At 38.0% G+C, this 15,959-nt stretch overlaps 2 protein-coding genes across 2 annotated transcripts in view; both read right to left on the bottom strand.

Moving 5' to 3' along the window:
* LOC140169711 (signal peptidase complex subunit 2-like) overlaps positions 1-15,959 on the bottom strand; it is a 30,462-nt gene that overhangs the window by 8,182 nt on the left and 6,321 nt on the right. The window contains exons 2-4 of the mRNA XM_072193009.1: positions 11,824-11,907; positions 2,181-2,340; positions 817-952 (exon numbers count right to left, since the gene is read on the bottom strand). Coding sequence (XP_072049110.1) covers positions 817-952; positions 2,181-2,340; positions 11,824-11,907 — 380 coding nt within the window. The remainder of the gene's footprint in view (positions 1-816; positions 953-2,180; positions 2,341-11,823; positions 11,908-15,959) is intronic.
* Positions 5,481-11,007, bottom strand: LOC140170466 (uncharacterized). The gene is made up of 2 exons (XM_072193828.1): positions 10,182-11,007; positions 5,481-5,809 (listed from the first exon to the last, which is right to left on the bottom strand). The coding sequence occupies exons 1-2, from the start codon at positions 10,528-10,530 to the stop codon at positions 5,481-5,483; spliced, it is 678 nt and encodes a 225-aa protein (XP_072049929.1). The 5' UTR covers positions 10,531-11,007.

Raw genomic sequence — 15,959 nt, 5'->3', positions numbered from 1 at the left:
AAAGAAATTAAAAGTGCATTTAGACAGAGAAAGTAATCTACCCTTATGAAAACGATTACAATTTTGTTTTTCTGAAACACACCCCAGAAATTACCTAATAAATGGCGGCCATCTTGGAATTCTAGATGGTGGCAACCCTAACTAGTTACAACAGATAGTAAGTAACAGATAATTTGGAATCCTTAGTATCAAAAACATGGTTACTGCCGTCATTTTTAAACTTATGTTACCTACTATCCAAGTTATAGCAGAAAATGCAGAAACTTGATGAAAATTGCGGCCATTTTGAAAATTCAACATGGCGGCAAAACCATACCAGTTAAAACTTTAGTAACAATCAATTTGGGTTCCTCTGTATCATAAACATGTATATTGTCATTTTTTAACCTCCTATGTTGTTTAAAATTCAAGTTATTGTCAAAAATGTGTTGAAAATGGCGGCCATTTTGTTTTTTGAATTTTGAGTGCTAAGACTCCAAAACTGAACCGGTTAAACAGCATTTTCGAATTCAGCACCCTCGAATTATCTTAAAAAGCCTGTTTAACCACTTTTAACACGAAATGCCTCCAACCTTTTAATTAAGCACAAATTCTCAAATTTTGACCTGTCTATAATAGGCAATTGGCTGTTCCAGTTGAAATCTATACACCCCCTACAGAATACATAACCTTAATCTCCCACTCAAGGAACTCAAATGGGGCTACCTCAATGGGCAACTCCATTTGAAATTCACACTCCCTGTGTGGGAGATTAAGGTCATGTCTTCCATAGGGGGGTGGAATTCAACTAGAATTGCCTAATTTAACTTGGCATACCTTTTCATATGCGAGTCAATGGTCCATACATTATCAGGGTCAACGCCGGCTTGGTCCTTCTGATGAACCACTAAGAAATGATTTTTCTCCACAAAGGTTGTGTAGATGGTCAAGATAGTCATCATCACAAAATATGTGCACTCAGGAGTTAAGGAATAAAATTATATGAATAACATTTGATGTAATTATCCACCAAACCACACTTGAAATGTGATGATCATGAACTAGGTCTATTATTGCATGTATAAGCAGTCAAGTTAGCTCAATCAATAAGGCGTTCGACTATGGTGCGAGAGAAAAATTAAGGGAACTTGCTGCTAATTGCCTCATTGTAACCTGTACAAAACTCGGGGAGCTGATCCTGGTTGCAAAGGTCATTTGTGGAATGTCTATGGTGTGCGCTAACCGAGTTGTTAACTGGTTTATGGAATGATGTGGGCCATAGTGGTCAACGTCTAGACATTGTGCCTGTGCGTAGCGCACTATAAATCACTGCTCTTTTTTTTCTCTTTTTTTTAAAATAAAATGTGAATAAAGATCCATCATTTTATCTGAAATTGGACTAAACAAAAGAACCTCAAATCACAAAGTACCCCCATACTTTTTCGAATAAGTTTTTTACGAAATTACAAAAGATAACACATTATTGTTTGACACACAACTGGTCCAATTTGTATTCCGTCCCAATAGCTCAATATGTACAAAAAGATGCAGTTTTGAAAGTTGCACTTTGGTCCATTCAACATAAATAAATATAAAATAAATGTAGATATTTATATAGCGCTTTATGCCGTAAACAGCCTCAAAGCGCTTTACATTTATTCCGCCGTCATTAGAATATGTCGGAACCACGTTTGCAGCCTACAAGTGGCGCAGGGTCCATCAGTACAACGACTGAGTGACTACCCCTAACGGCTTCCCATTCCACCTGGGTGGGGTGAGGCAAGCGAGGCAAAGCGCCTTGCCCAAGGGCGCAACACGGTGGTGGTTCTTGCCCCTTCCTCCATGTTGGCCTGTTGGTCATGGGATGCTGCCAGGGTTCGATGTACTTTGAAAAACTTGCATAGCAATTTTTAGCGAAAATATTATTTAGGTGATGTTCTTATAATATTAGCATATGTTTACATTGTAAAATATTGCTATACAAGCTGAAATTTGTGTAGTAGGTTGTCCAAAATAGCGAGCATTTTGCTCCACGACACAAGTTAAATCGAACCCTGGATGCTGCCCATCCTAATATTTAAGATTTTTATGTCCATTTTTCCCATTGAAAGTTGCCTTGCCCCTCCCCCTGAAAATGGACAAGTTCTGGCTACACCACTGCATCCATGTGCATGATTACAGTTTGTAAAAAAAAGGATATGATATGACGCAAATAGCTAGCACCTGACGAGACTCTGGAAACGGATGCAGATAATCGTAGATTAGTGCTGTTATGGCAAAGAGGCAAGACACTGAACAGATTGCTAGTCGGTTGTCTATTAATTTATGATTCTCCTCATAGCTGAAGCATTCTGTCATTACCTGCACACAAGAAACAAAAAACATCATAAAATATTAACTTTTTTTTCTATTAAGGCAACAGGAACAAATTTGTTCGATCTTTGGATCGACCGTTGATGCTGCTTCGATGCTTGTTATTAATGAATTATCAACTAATTAATCAGAATTAACGCTAAATTCATATTGGCCAATATCACTACATGTACAAATTACTATTTTATCTCAATTATCAACAGTAAATTAATTGATTTCATAAATAATGAGGATCGACCCAGCATCGATGGTCGATCGAAAGATCGAACTAATTTGTTTCTATTGCCTAACCCTAACCGCATCTAGTACAGTGTACTCCAAAATACTAATTTGCAAAACAACTGGAACACCAAGCATTGCATATGATCCAATCGCATTTCATCCAAAATCACATGTACATTTCATGTACCCGGTATACATGTACACAAAAAACTGTTGGCCACACAATGTTCACACTTGTGGCTTGCTTTTCGCTGTAGAAGTGACGTAATTAATCGGATTAACTACCATAGCAATAGAGGAATACAATTTTTTAATAGATCGCCCTGCGGTACAAGCAGATTGCACTAGTCACCTGTGTACGTCAGCTAACTTAGATTGAATACAATACCGCTCTTTTCAAAGATACTAATCTTACAGGTGCGAGTGATTAGCATTTCTTTGACATCTATGGTTCAATGCATACATATATGTACATGTACATGTAGGTACCACGTGAACATTGTAGAGCAGGGCAATTACCCAAAGACCAAGAAAGGAGAGACGGGAAAAATATCACATTTTGCCACACATCAGCCCTCCGCTAGGATCAGGCATTTATTTGCCAATTGCAAAAATCCTTTACATGTAAATAATATCAAAGACAACAACAATTCATCGTATATATAAAAAGCAAAATGGCTAAGGCTTCAGCAAGCGTTAAGCATACAAAAGATGCAAATTTGGGAAAATAGAAATATATGGAATACCGGTAAATAAAAGCAACGGAACTGTGTGATGCTACGCAGGCCAATAGCCTTCCAGATGAGGTACCTAAAAGGGGCACATAATATGATTTGAATAGGGTGAATTACGCTATATATTGTAAGGGAAGCTGCTTACAAGCACAAAATGTTGAGCAAAAGCTGATAGGGTGAGTTACGCTACATATTGTAAGGGAAACTGCTTACAAGCAAGGACCTTTAAAAGCAAAAACGCTGAAGCCTTAGAAGCATATTTAAATTCAAGATTTGTTCTTTTCCTTTGCTGGAGCCCGCGAGATGTTCCCGAGCATCCTTGTAGCTTTGTAGGAAAATAACCTATATATAGATATAGATATAAAGATAATCATTATTGATTAATTACTATACTTAACAATCAAGGGCGCCTTATAAGGCTATAATTTGAGTAATTTTTTATATGGAATGTTGAAAATGATCCGCCATCACCCTCTAACACAATAGTATGCATATCATATATATCAAACATTGTATATGCTCATTCCTTTTCTGCCTTTCCTTGGTTGGAACTTGCGAGATATTCAAAAGCGTTCTTGTAGGAGAGATGCCTACGACTTATGCATTTCTAAATAATATTTGTAATTACTCAATTGATTGGCAACATTTGTATCGAAAACAATTGATTTTTATGAAAGCATGAATGTTTTCTTCATGCTGCAATATTTCTTTTACTCCATAAACACAATATATCATTTAAAGACAAAATTTTTATTGATATTTTTGGCTTTACAACCAATTCATATTTTTCCTCAACCGCTTATGGGAGTGGCGGGTGGGAAAATTAAATTTCGATCCTAGTCGGATGAGAGCTGAATGCGTTGTGATATTTGAAAAGAAGACAAAGCCAATCTCTCCAAAAAGGCTTCCTCTCATTGGCTAACGAAAAAACTAGGAGGAATCTGCCATGCGAATGGGCCGCCACCCGTTGCCAAACACGCCGATCGATGACCGCATGACAATGACCCGATTGACCTCCTAGTTCATGACCTTAAAAGTCATTTTAATGGGCGCGACCATTCTTGGCATGGGTAAACTGGTTTCTTCAAGACGAGCATTCAGAAACATTATTACCCAAAGACCAAGAAAGGAGAGACGGGAAAAATATCACATTTTGCCACACATCAGCCCTCCGCTAGGATCAGGCATTTATTTGCCAATTGCAAAAATCCTTTACATGTAAATAATATCAAAGACAACAACAATTCATCGTATATATAAAAAGCAAAATGGCTAAGGCTTCAGCAAGCGTTAAGCATACAAAAGATGCAAATTTGGGAAAATAGAAATATATGGAATACCGGTAAATAAAAGCAACGGAACTGTGTGATGCTCACGCAGGCCAATAGCCTTCAGATGAGGTACCTAAAAGGGGCACATAATATGATTTGAATAGGGTGAATTACGCTATATATTGTAAGGGAAGCTGCTTACAAGCACAAAATGTTGAGCAAAAGCTGATAGGGTGAGTTACGCTACATATTGTAAGGGAAACTGCTTACAAGCAAGGACCTTTAAAAGCAAAACGCTGAAGCCTTAGAAGCATATTTAAATTCAAGATTTGTTCTTTTCCTTTGCTGGAGCCCGAGATGTTCCCGAGCATCCTTGTAGCTTTGTAGGAAAATAACCTATATATAGATATAGATATAAAGATAATCATTATTGATTAATTACTATACTTAACAATCAAGGGCGCCTTATAAGGCTATAATTTGAGTAATTTTTTATATGGAATGTTGAAAATGATCCGCCATCACCCTCCAAACGAGTTTCTAGTCTGAAACGCTAGAAACTCGCTAACCACCCCCTTTTTTTATAATTTAGCACAAATCCCTTGTTTTTAAATATCTGAATTCTCCGACCCTGGAGGGTACGCGAAGATGTGCGGATCATTGTTAAAGACTACCAAGGCATTGGCAATTTGTTGCCTCATAACCAAAAGGCCCCTTGGTGTCGGATGGGTGCAATCGTAATCGTAAATTGGCCCATCATCATCAGCATTGTTGAGATCAGGGTGCAACACATCGTTATATCTAACGATGTGTGCATTCCCTTCCAGCATTTCTCTACATACTTTATGAGCATGCTGGTTCAGATTCTTGGTGCTTCGCACCCCTGCCCCCCTGTGTTTCTCTAGAGAATAAGCCAGCGAAACAATATATCAGACCAAACGATTCTCGTGAATGGAAGTAGCTGTCTGATTGTCATTAACATTTCTGTAATACTACTCCTTAATTGCCCTAAATTTGCTTTGAATATGTCATTCGTCCCGATATGTAAGATAATTGTGGTTGGGAATTGGTATTGGCCTAGTAGCCATCTTAATCTACTTATGATGAATGAAATTTGCCCCCCAGGTTTGCCATCCCAATAGCATTCCCCACCACCATGCAATTGGGTGTTCTTATTTCCGGCACGTCTAATGATGCTGTCCCCTAGTATCCAAGTGCGCATGGATCGTTCTGTTATGCATGGAAGAGAAAGAGAGAATGAGTGAAACTGAAAATTTATGAGGCTTAAAGCCTCAACCTTACGTTACATATATGTAGAGAGAAGTTCCCACAATTCATGGCGAGTTACCTGTAATAAAATGAAAATAGAATCTTAAAGTTAATACACATGTTCTATTGTATGTATACTATCCATTGAAAGAAGTTCTCGTCACATCGTCCAGGTGAAGTACGTGAGACAAAATTTTTGCTTAATAATTAATATATATCGCCAACTGGTATTATTTTAATCCATCCTTTCATCTGGTTAACCTGTGTTGAGAGTTTCATCACTTTTTCCAGGTGAAGTACCTAAAATGAATTGATAATTATTAATACATTTTTCAGCATGCATTGATTGGGCCTACTTATCATTTTCTGATACCCATTAAATAGTCTTTCCGATCAAATAAAAACCTGTGCGGAATCTATCAACAATTGCGACCTAATATAGGATTGATAAGTGGATGACTTCCATCTGCCCATTTCTTTGATTTCCTCTTCTGAAGCCCCACCTAATGCAGCAGAAGTGGCTGCCCCAATTCTAAAGCTATGTGAGCTGAAGTGGCTGGGGATAATCCTACAAGCTTAATGCCTTTTTCAACATGCACCCGAATTGATATGATGTTAACGGATCACCCGAAAAATGAATGAAAAGAGGGCCTTGTCGGATAGGCCTTGCCCTGAGGAATTCCTCTACAGCTTTTACTGGACATAACTGGCAACTTGATGAACTTTCAATTTTCAAACTAACCGATAACCCTCTTTGGTCAGTTTTCGAAAATCTAATTCTAACCTCTAGAACTTTTCGTGCTGTTTGTGAAATGGAAATATCCTCTACTGCTAAAATTCTTGACATGTCGCCTGATTTTTTAAGACTTGTGAATTCCCCTACTCTTAAAAACCCAAAAAATGCTAAAAGAAAAGCTGCTTTAAATAACAAGACTTCGTATTGTGAATTACAAACAGATGGTAATTTCTCCAACAAATTGCATAATATCGCTGGTGTTATAGGCAGCCTTGTATCACATTGAGGATTTTGTCGCTTGCACCCTTCCTTCATCTTTTTTTATTACAAAGCTATCTGTTGGGTCTAGCCACCCATTGACTTTGTGAACAAAAGCTAATGCCGACATTCTTGAATTTATAGTTGCTGGTGACTTTCTTTCTACTACAAGATATGCAATGAATGCCATTAAGTGACTCTGGGGCACTGGCCAATCTTGACCCAATTGAAATTGATCTCTAAATTTTAAAAATGAGTTGACACTTGCTCTGTATGAATCCCATGTTGAAGTTGTCATTGATGCCCTCAGCAATTGCTGGCTTACACGCTCTAAATCTTCCAAAGAAATGTTGGCACCTGAATACCTTCTGCCTCTGCCTCTGGCGCCATCCTCCGAAACGCTCCATCTGGAAGCGTGAGAGAGCATCCAATGTCATTTCGTTTGCCTGGAATATGTTTTTTGCTAAAAAGGCAACATTTGACTTTAAACATTGTAATGTAAAAAAAAAGCGAACCAAAGTCATTATTTTTGGGCACTTTGGCGTTTGTTTGTTAATAATCGCCACTACTGATTGATTGTCTGATCTCACCATTATTCGTTTTCCTACTAGCTGATCCCCCCACAAAACTATCGCCACTACTACTGGAAACAATTCCAACCACGCAATAGAATGCTTTTCAACCTGATCTGGCCATTTACTTTGAAACCATTTGCCTCTGAAATAGCCTCCACACCCAATACTTGCGCTGGCATCTGTAAAAAGTTGCAAATCTTCCTCCCCTGACCATATTTGGTCAGGGATTATAATCATGCCATTGAATCGTTCCAGAAATAAGACCCACATTTTCAAATCCTCTTTTGCCCCTTGATTTAATTCTATTCTACGCCTCGATTTCTGTTCCCCGCATGTCAAATCTATTAATCTCCGTAGAAACGCCCTTCCAGGGGACACTGCCTTACAAACAAATGAAAGGGATCCTATTACGGATTGTAAATCCTTCAACGAGATTTTCGTTGATTTTAAGGCGCTACTGATTTTCACCTGAATGCTTTTTAACTTGTCTTGAGGAATCGCAATGATCTGCTTTATTGAGTCAATCTCCAGTCCTAAATATGTAATTTTTGTTGCTGGGCCTACTGATTTATCTGGCGCCAACGAACTCCTAAATTTTCGCAAGCGTTTTCAAAACATTTTACGAGCTGACCGCATGACTTATATCGCACTCCGTCATGCGGCCCAGTAAGAAAGAAGTCATCCATATAGTGTGTAACTCTATCAGTACCGCTGCTTTTTTCACCGCCCATTCAATGAAAGTTGAGAATTTTTCAAATAGTGCCGGTGAACATGGCCCCCATTGGCAGAGCTTTATCAACGTAATACTGATCTAAAACCTTCATGCCCAATAATTGAAAATCATCCGGGTGGATTGGTAAAAGCCTAAATGCTGATTGAATATCTGCTTTGGCCATTTCTGCCCCCTTTCCTACTCCTGCTACTAATTTAACTGCAACATCAAAACATGCGCATTTTACCTTACAGATTTTTTGATCAATTCCATCATTTATGGACCCCCCCTCCGGAAACGAAAGATGTTGAATAAGTCTGAATTTTCCTGGTTCTGATTTCGGTACTAAACCAATTGGTGAAACTATTAAATTTTCCATCGGGCAAACAGTGAATGGACCTGCAATTCGCTTTGCTTGTATTTCTTTGTTAAGTTTTTCAATTGCCCTATCAGGAAATTGCCTCACTGATGGTAAATTCTGAGCCTCCCTTGCTACCCTCTCCCCTAAAAAATGCAATTTAAATCCATCTGAAAATCCTTCTTTAAGTATTTTTGCTGATGACACATCAGGATATTGGTCTAATAAAGGAACAAGAGATTTTAATTTAATTGGGGATGGATACTTGCAACATGTGCAATTGGTATCTGGACCTGTGATAGCATTGCTGTAATTATTATTACACAATTTACTTGCTCCATTTTTTGCATCGTGTTGCTGAATGATTTTGGTCCCATAGCGTGTGCATTTGTGGATATATATGCAGTTTCTTCTGATACATCCTTGCTTGTTGAAATCAAAGCACACATTGCCCCCTTTTTGTGTGGGTGCGGTTGGACTTGCGGCTGCAAAGTTTCTTCCAACGTATTGCTGGCGAAACCCGCCTTGACTTGTCCCCTGGCACGAAAATTCGAAAATTACCGCCCGATAATTTGTATATGAATTCACTGCTGAAGAATTAACAGTCTGGTTAGAAAACCTACTACCCGTTATACGGATTGAATGTGGGTACCCCGGCGCGGCAACATACACAGCCCATAATTCTGCATCTAAAACTGCCCAAGAACTTTGCGGGTGACTTTGCTGCCTCATTCTATACTGTTGATCATAACTTCGCCACCCCACCCACCAAATCTGGAAGCCGCAGTTCTAATTGTCTGCATATACTTCAATAACTCCTGAGCACGATGAGGTGTGCTTCTAAAAATACAGAAGTAAAAATGAGGAATGCGTTTGTCCACGCATAAATTGAAGTAATATATTTCTTTGGCTTTGCATTTTTCCATACAATCCTCCCCCTTCACTGATTGATAACGATAGGTCATGATCTTCCTCCACTCGCTTATTTGGGTTACTTTTTTCCAAAAGTATTGCCAGATCTACGTACTCCCCATTAATTATTTTTGTTTTCATTGTCTGTGGAATCCCCGTACCCAATGGACTACATACTGATGTTAAAGGATTGACCCCATATCGAAGCTGGTCACTCAATGATACATTCATATCGACATTTATAGCATTACCATCATTGACTATTGTATTAGTAGCAACATTAGCATTATGAGACATGGCATGTGAATTGATATTTGTACTTGACATTGGTACCGGCATTGGTATAAACGCAGATGGTACTGTTGGAGCATTATTAGCGTTAACCTGCTGCCCCACCTGGCTATTTAAAGCACCATACGCATTACCAGCAATGATTGCATTAGGCCTACTACTACTAGCGTGATTAGCATTATTTATGACATTTGGATTGGCACTCGCGCTTGATAAAGCTACTGCTGAAGTAGCAATACTAGAATTAGCCATAACATTTTGCATTGGTTGATTAATTGTACCATAAGCGCTACCATTATTGAGTAAAGTGGCGTTATTGATTGGCCCCTCTTGAACATTCTGCCTTGCTTGATTGATTGTACCAAAAGCATTGCTACTATTGACATTATTGATTGGCCCGTCGATATTTTGCCTATTATTAATCAATGGCCTATTGTCCGTATTCACGGTATTGACATGGCCTATTACTGGCAATGACTGATCAAAATTACCTGCTAATAATTGGTCCGCCATTAGTCTTGGCTGTTCTACAACGGGTATTGGCATGGGTCGTTGTACCGGTACTTGCTGCGCATCTACAGGCACCATCGCTGGTCGTTCTTGTACTGGAATTGGTTCTGGTTGTTGTCCGGCGCCCTGCTGTATTTCTACCACATTTTCCTGTCCATTATCCTGAACCAATTGATTGATTGCTCTCGCCTGGGCCCTAGTTTGCCTTTCTCCTGTCGGAGCTTGCACTCTTCCTGTCTGTACTTCTCTATTAGCTCCCCCACGACCACCTCTAGATCCTCTACCTCTCTGATTTCTAGATCCTCTGCCTCTCTGATTTCTCTTTCCCATGGCGACGCTGACCACGATGTGTGCTAACTTTCAATGTAAACAATTCAGTTCCCACGTACTCACAGCCGGTCGTGCAATGCGAAAGTTCGATGAACCCAATGTTTATCAGACACTCGCTGATACCATAAAATCTCACGACACACAATCACTGACGATAATTTGATGAAAAGTTGGATTTCAATTGACGATAATTTTTTGACGTCAATATTTGTAAAAATTCTCAGTCTATAAATATAAATCCTCACGACACAGTCTTGACGATGATTTGTTGAAAAATTAAAATTCGATTGACGATGATTTTTATGCCGTCAATCATGCAATATTTGGGAAAATCTCATCAATTGTCCGTCCTTGCTGCTAACAAATCTGGTTGAAAATCACGCTGAATTATTATTTTAATTCAGTGTAGCTTGTTGAATAGCCTTGATGAAGCTTACAAGGCTCTGGATACAAATAGATTTTTGCGATAGCAAAAAATTAAATTTCCGATCCTAGTCGGATGAGAGCTGAATGCGTTGTGATATTTGAAAAGAAGACAAAGCCAATCTCTCCAAAAAGGCTTCCTCTCATTGGCTAACGAAAAACTAGGAGGAATCTGCCATGCGAATGGGCCGCCACCCGTTGCCAAACACGCCGATCGATGACCGCATGACAATGACCCGATTGACCTCCTAGTTCATGACCTTAAAAGTCATTTTAATGGGCGCGACCATTCTTGGCATGGGTAAACTGGTTTCTTCAAGACGAGCATTCAGAAACATTATTATATTCAAAATTGTATTCCTCTATTGCTATGGTAGTTACTCCGATTAATTACGTCACTTTGGCAGTGAATAACATCCTGGTCTCCTGCTCAGCACCTGAGAAGTTGGTGGTTCAAAACCAGGGAGGAGAAAACAACTTTTATCTTCATCTTTTTTCTTTTTTCATTCTTTCCCTTCCCTTTGCCAAAAAGTAGCTAGCATAGGGTGTTGGGATTAATTTATGATTCTTTGATTTATGATTTCATTTTCTCAAATTGAGTACCAGTACCCTATTAGTTCTTGAGTTTGAATATAATGCAAAATAAGATTAAACAATGAGTATCAAACAGAAATGTAATCCACTCAGAGAGTTTAATTGGGTGCCAACGGTTTCTGCAAAGTTGCAAATAGTCATTTAACCCGGGTACAGGACTCAGTTGGGAAGAAAAGTGACTCCTGGTTCACCTAAATTAAGTCACTTTTTTCATTGAGATACATTTTCCAAAAAAGCATCCAAGTGAATACAGATGCACCAACTTCCTAAACCTACCTTTCTTACAGCATCATCCAAAGAATTCTTTACCGCTGTACAGTTCCATTTGTCAATCTTCACTGGCTTTTCATCTACAGACCACTGAAGTACAAAAAAAAAAAAATTATAAAAATTTACACAATTTAACCCAATTCTAATACCTTTTTTTAGTAACATGTGTGCAGTTCTAAAACTTCAGGTACCGGTACCAGTATCAGTAATTTTTGGCACACATTTAGGCCACTAGACTAACAGTCAATTTTGAGTTTCCCATCACATACCGTAGGCCTACTGACGCGAGTATAGTCACACCCCGTTTTTGGTTGAACATTTTTCAAAATTGGCGGGTGGGACTATACTTGAATTTCAAAAAACGAAAAAAAAAGGGTTTTTTAAAATTTAAAAGGTCTAGGTCCAGGGACACTCCAAAGCCGAAAAAATAAATAACTTAAAAAAAACTTGAAAACAAGTGAGGTAACTTTTTCATTATTCATTATTTTTCTGCCTTTCATTATATGGCCAACATGTATGTAAAATGTGTTGTTATTTGCCTCTCACTCACTTGAACTTGAAGATGGATGTTTAGCCCAAATGAGATTTAAAAGTATATTAAAAAGAGTCTGCAGCAACTGCAAGGTTGACAGCAAAATGTATGTTTTGATTTTGATTTTTCCACAAAAAATAAAGGGATATTCATCATTTTTTGTTGTTGCAAATAACCAGTTTTTATCTACATTTGGAAAATCACAATAATTAATTCAAGCGAGGGTCAGAAAATGAAGTGAGGGCGGGTGGCCTTACGTGGCACCCTTTAAATAACACAATCTACAAAGGCTTTGGAAAACACTAACGGGTTTGTCAAATACGCAATGTTTCCAGCTTGTTACACGCACAGCACATCAATTAGACTTTAATAATAGCCCATTTACAAATTTTGGGAACCCAAAGTGTTCGATTTACTAGAAAAAAGTTACTTGCATTTGTGCAGGACTGCAGGTAAAATAGAAAAACAAAGTGCAAGTAACTTGCACACAATTTAACCATAGGCCTACATTGTACATAAGAAATTTGTGCTGTGAAACTAATCATCTTTTTTAAAGATGAAAAGTAAAAATTGGTGTAATTTAATTTCGTGTAGATTGAATCCATGGGTTCCTACAGTCACCCATGGAAAACAGGGTACTGAAAACCAGTACACAATGTCCATATGGGCCGATCTGAGGGCTGATGACAAACATTCGATGGGTGTACATTTCGTACATGTCGTGTGGGATATTTAATTACTTCTTTGATTTAGAGAGGGACATTGTATACCGTACTGTATAATTTACTGATTTTACTCACTAAAATTCTACATGCACTTTGCAGGTACATCATGTACATTTGAAAAGTTACCTGCACAGAATCAAAGTCAGTCTGCATATGACAGCATTCAAGCTTTGACTTACGTTTGGCGGACACACATGTGAAAAAAGTATTTAGGGGTGAAAACAATAAAAATTCTTGATTGTTTATAGGTTTCCAAGGGTAAAATATCATCTAGAATCAGATTTTGGCACTTAAAACTCCCTATCTTTTATAGGTTTCAAGGAAAATTCAATTTTATCACCGATTTTGGCCGAAAATAGCCGTTTTGGGGTGACAAAAATTTTGACTTGCAGATTTCCTGTGAGTGTATGAACATGAAAACTATCAAATAGTGCCTAATTTTCTATTCTAATTGTTAAAACAAGGGTACAATTGTGATATTAAAAGCATTGAATGGGATCCACATATTTCTTTATTTTTGTAGCAGGGGTAGAAACTTGAGGGTTCGGGTGACAATTGATTTAAAAACCAATACAATTCACATCATTTTCGATTTGAAAAGGCCATATCTACACAATGGTATGAGCTATATAGGGATGCTTTAAGTGTTTTTTTGCTCAGTATTTCCATAGCTAAATGGTGATATAACAAACAAGTAAGCTAGATATATACAGAAAAGAAAATAACTTGCAAAATGCTACCCCCACCCCTAAGGATTTTGAGGGCGTGAAAAAAGTCACGGATTTTGCAAAAAAATAAGTCCTTCAAAACTGGGAGGTTTGAGGCTAAACAAAAGACATGTTGCCCTTACCAATGCCTCCCTCTAGAGCAACATGTTTTTTGTTTAGCCCTTAGTACCCCCATTTTGAAGGACTTATTTTTTTTGCACCAATTTCCTATTTGAGCCAATTTGGTGTTAACTAAGGGGCTGTGCAGTAATTATGAGCCCTGGGGAGGGTAAAATTGGGGGAAGACATTTTTGGCGAGCGAAAGGGGGGCAAGCAATTTTGGCAAGCGATTTTTGGCACACATTCATGGGGCGCCTTTTTAATAAAACGCTCTAAAAAGGCTTAGGAAAACAGTAGGGAAACACTTATGCAAATTTTCCTGCTCGCTGCGCTCGCAACATACATCTAGACCATTTAAAGTTTGCAAATCCCAAAAATTTGGCATGTTCAAGGGGGGGGGCAAAGAATTTTTGCCGGTCCGAGAGGGGGGGAAAGCGATTTTTGGCGAGTCGATTGGAAAAATTGGGGGGTCTCATAATTATTGCACAAGGTTGGCCTTTTGTACCTACAAATGGGTAGTTGTAAATCTGGCAATGGATCGAAATGGGTCAAAATGGATTGAAACTACCCACGTGCAGCTACAAATGATGTAAGTATGCCAGGCAAACCTTAATTAACACATTTGCTAGTCAGCCAAATTCACCTTAGCCCACAATACATATATTTACATAGAAATATTAAGAACTGGCCGGTCAAGAAAACCTACATAAACATGTAAATATGTTGTCTATACTTCACTTACAGTACGGGCGCACAGACTTTTTACCAGACTTTCTTACATTAGAGGATGTCTTGCAATAAACAGACATTATTAAATATTCGTAATTATTAAGTCCGGTTATAACGTGAAAACTACCATGAGAGGACATTATCGAAGTATGCATTCGGCAGTGTGTAAATGACCGCTGTTATTTTCACTTTCGGCAAGCGCAGATGCCTCATTTTTAGATGAGCGTCACCACCATAATCAGTCGGAAAAAGCTTCCGACTTTGGATTTATGAATGAAATTTAGCAGCGGAGTTTCCGGAGTTTTCCGAATTATGCAAATGAAGAGCTTATTTCCAAACCGTGTTAAGTCCACAAGATTCACTTTGAAGAAAATCAGGAATTTTCTTTATGGCAATGAAAAAAAGTTCGATTTCTATAAAATTACAGTGAAGTGAAGGCGACATAAATAGGACCATAAAAACATGTTAAGTTAAAATCTAGAGACTTTTGATTTTTTTTAATGAATTAATTTGTTTTAAAAATAGCATGGACTTAACACGTTTTGACACAAAACGCAATTTCTGGCATGGACTTAACACATTTTGACACAAAACATAGTATCTGTAACACAGAACTAACCATATTTTTCTCAAACTAGTCTTAAAAGATAACAAATTTATTAGAAACATACAAAAGCGTGATTCTCTCTACTATAAAACACAATTTTGCCACAAAACACCTTGCATCTCGAACCCCCACCTGCTGCCCATTTTTTACCAAAATTCGACGTTTAAAATAGTTCAAAATTCAAAACTTAGTTGAATTGCATTTCTCAGAATTAAATAAACATCATTTCACTGACAATAAGTGATGACCTGAAATATCCACAATATTCACAAATATTTCCCCCTCCCCCATGCTGCCACCCTAATGTCATTTAGACAGTCGTAAGTTTTTAAGTCCTAAGTTTTTTTATACCTTTAACTTTAAAATTATACCTTGAATTTAGTAGCACATTTTGATAATCATACAAAATAATAATATCAAAAACTAACTCTACCACCATCCTCTAACATTAATTGTACCATCACAACCTCTCCCTCTCCCCCTTCCCACCCTATTCATGTCTTTCTGGAGGTATCTATCAAATATTTCAGAAATCCCATACAAACTAAGCCTACTAATATAAAACAAAAACAACAACAACAACTTTTTATGCAGACCAAATTCATGTATACTAGTCTCAGGACCAAACAAGAACGTTGGCGATTAACTATTGGAAGCCCACACCACTCCACGCCATACATACATTCTCCCAGTCACATTTCCCCAATATGAAAATTTAAAAA

Source organism: Amphiura filiformis, chromosome 14, assembly GCF_039555335.1.
Source record: "Amphiura filiformis chromosome 14, Afil_fr2py, whole genome shotgun sequence".
Taxonomy (NCBI): Eukaryota; Metazoa; Echinodermata; class Ophiuroidea; order Amphilepidida; family Amphiuridae; genus Amphiura; species Amphiura filiformis.
The sequence above is the reverse complement of the archived record's forward strand: the minus strand, read 5'-3'. Positions and strand labels throughout refer to the sequence as shown.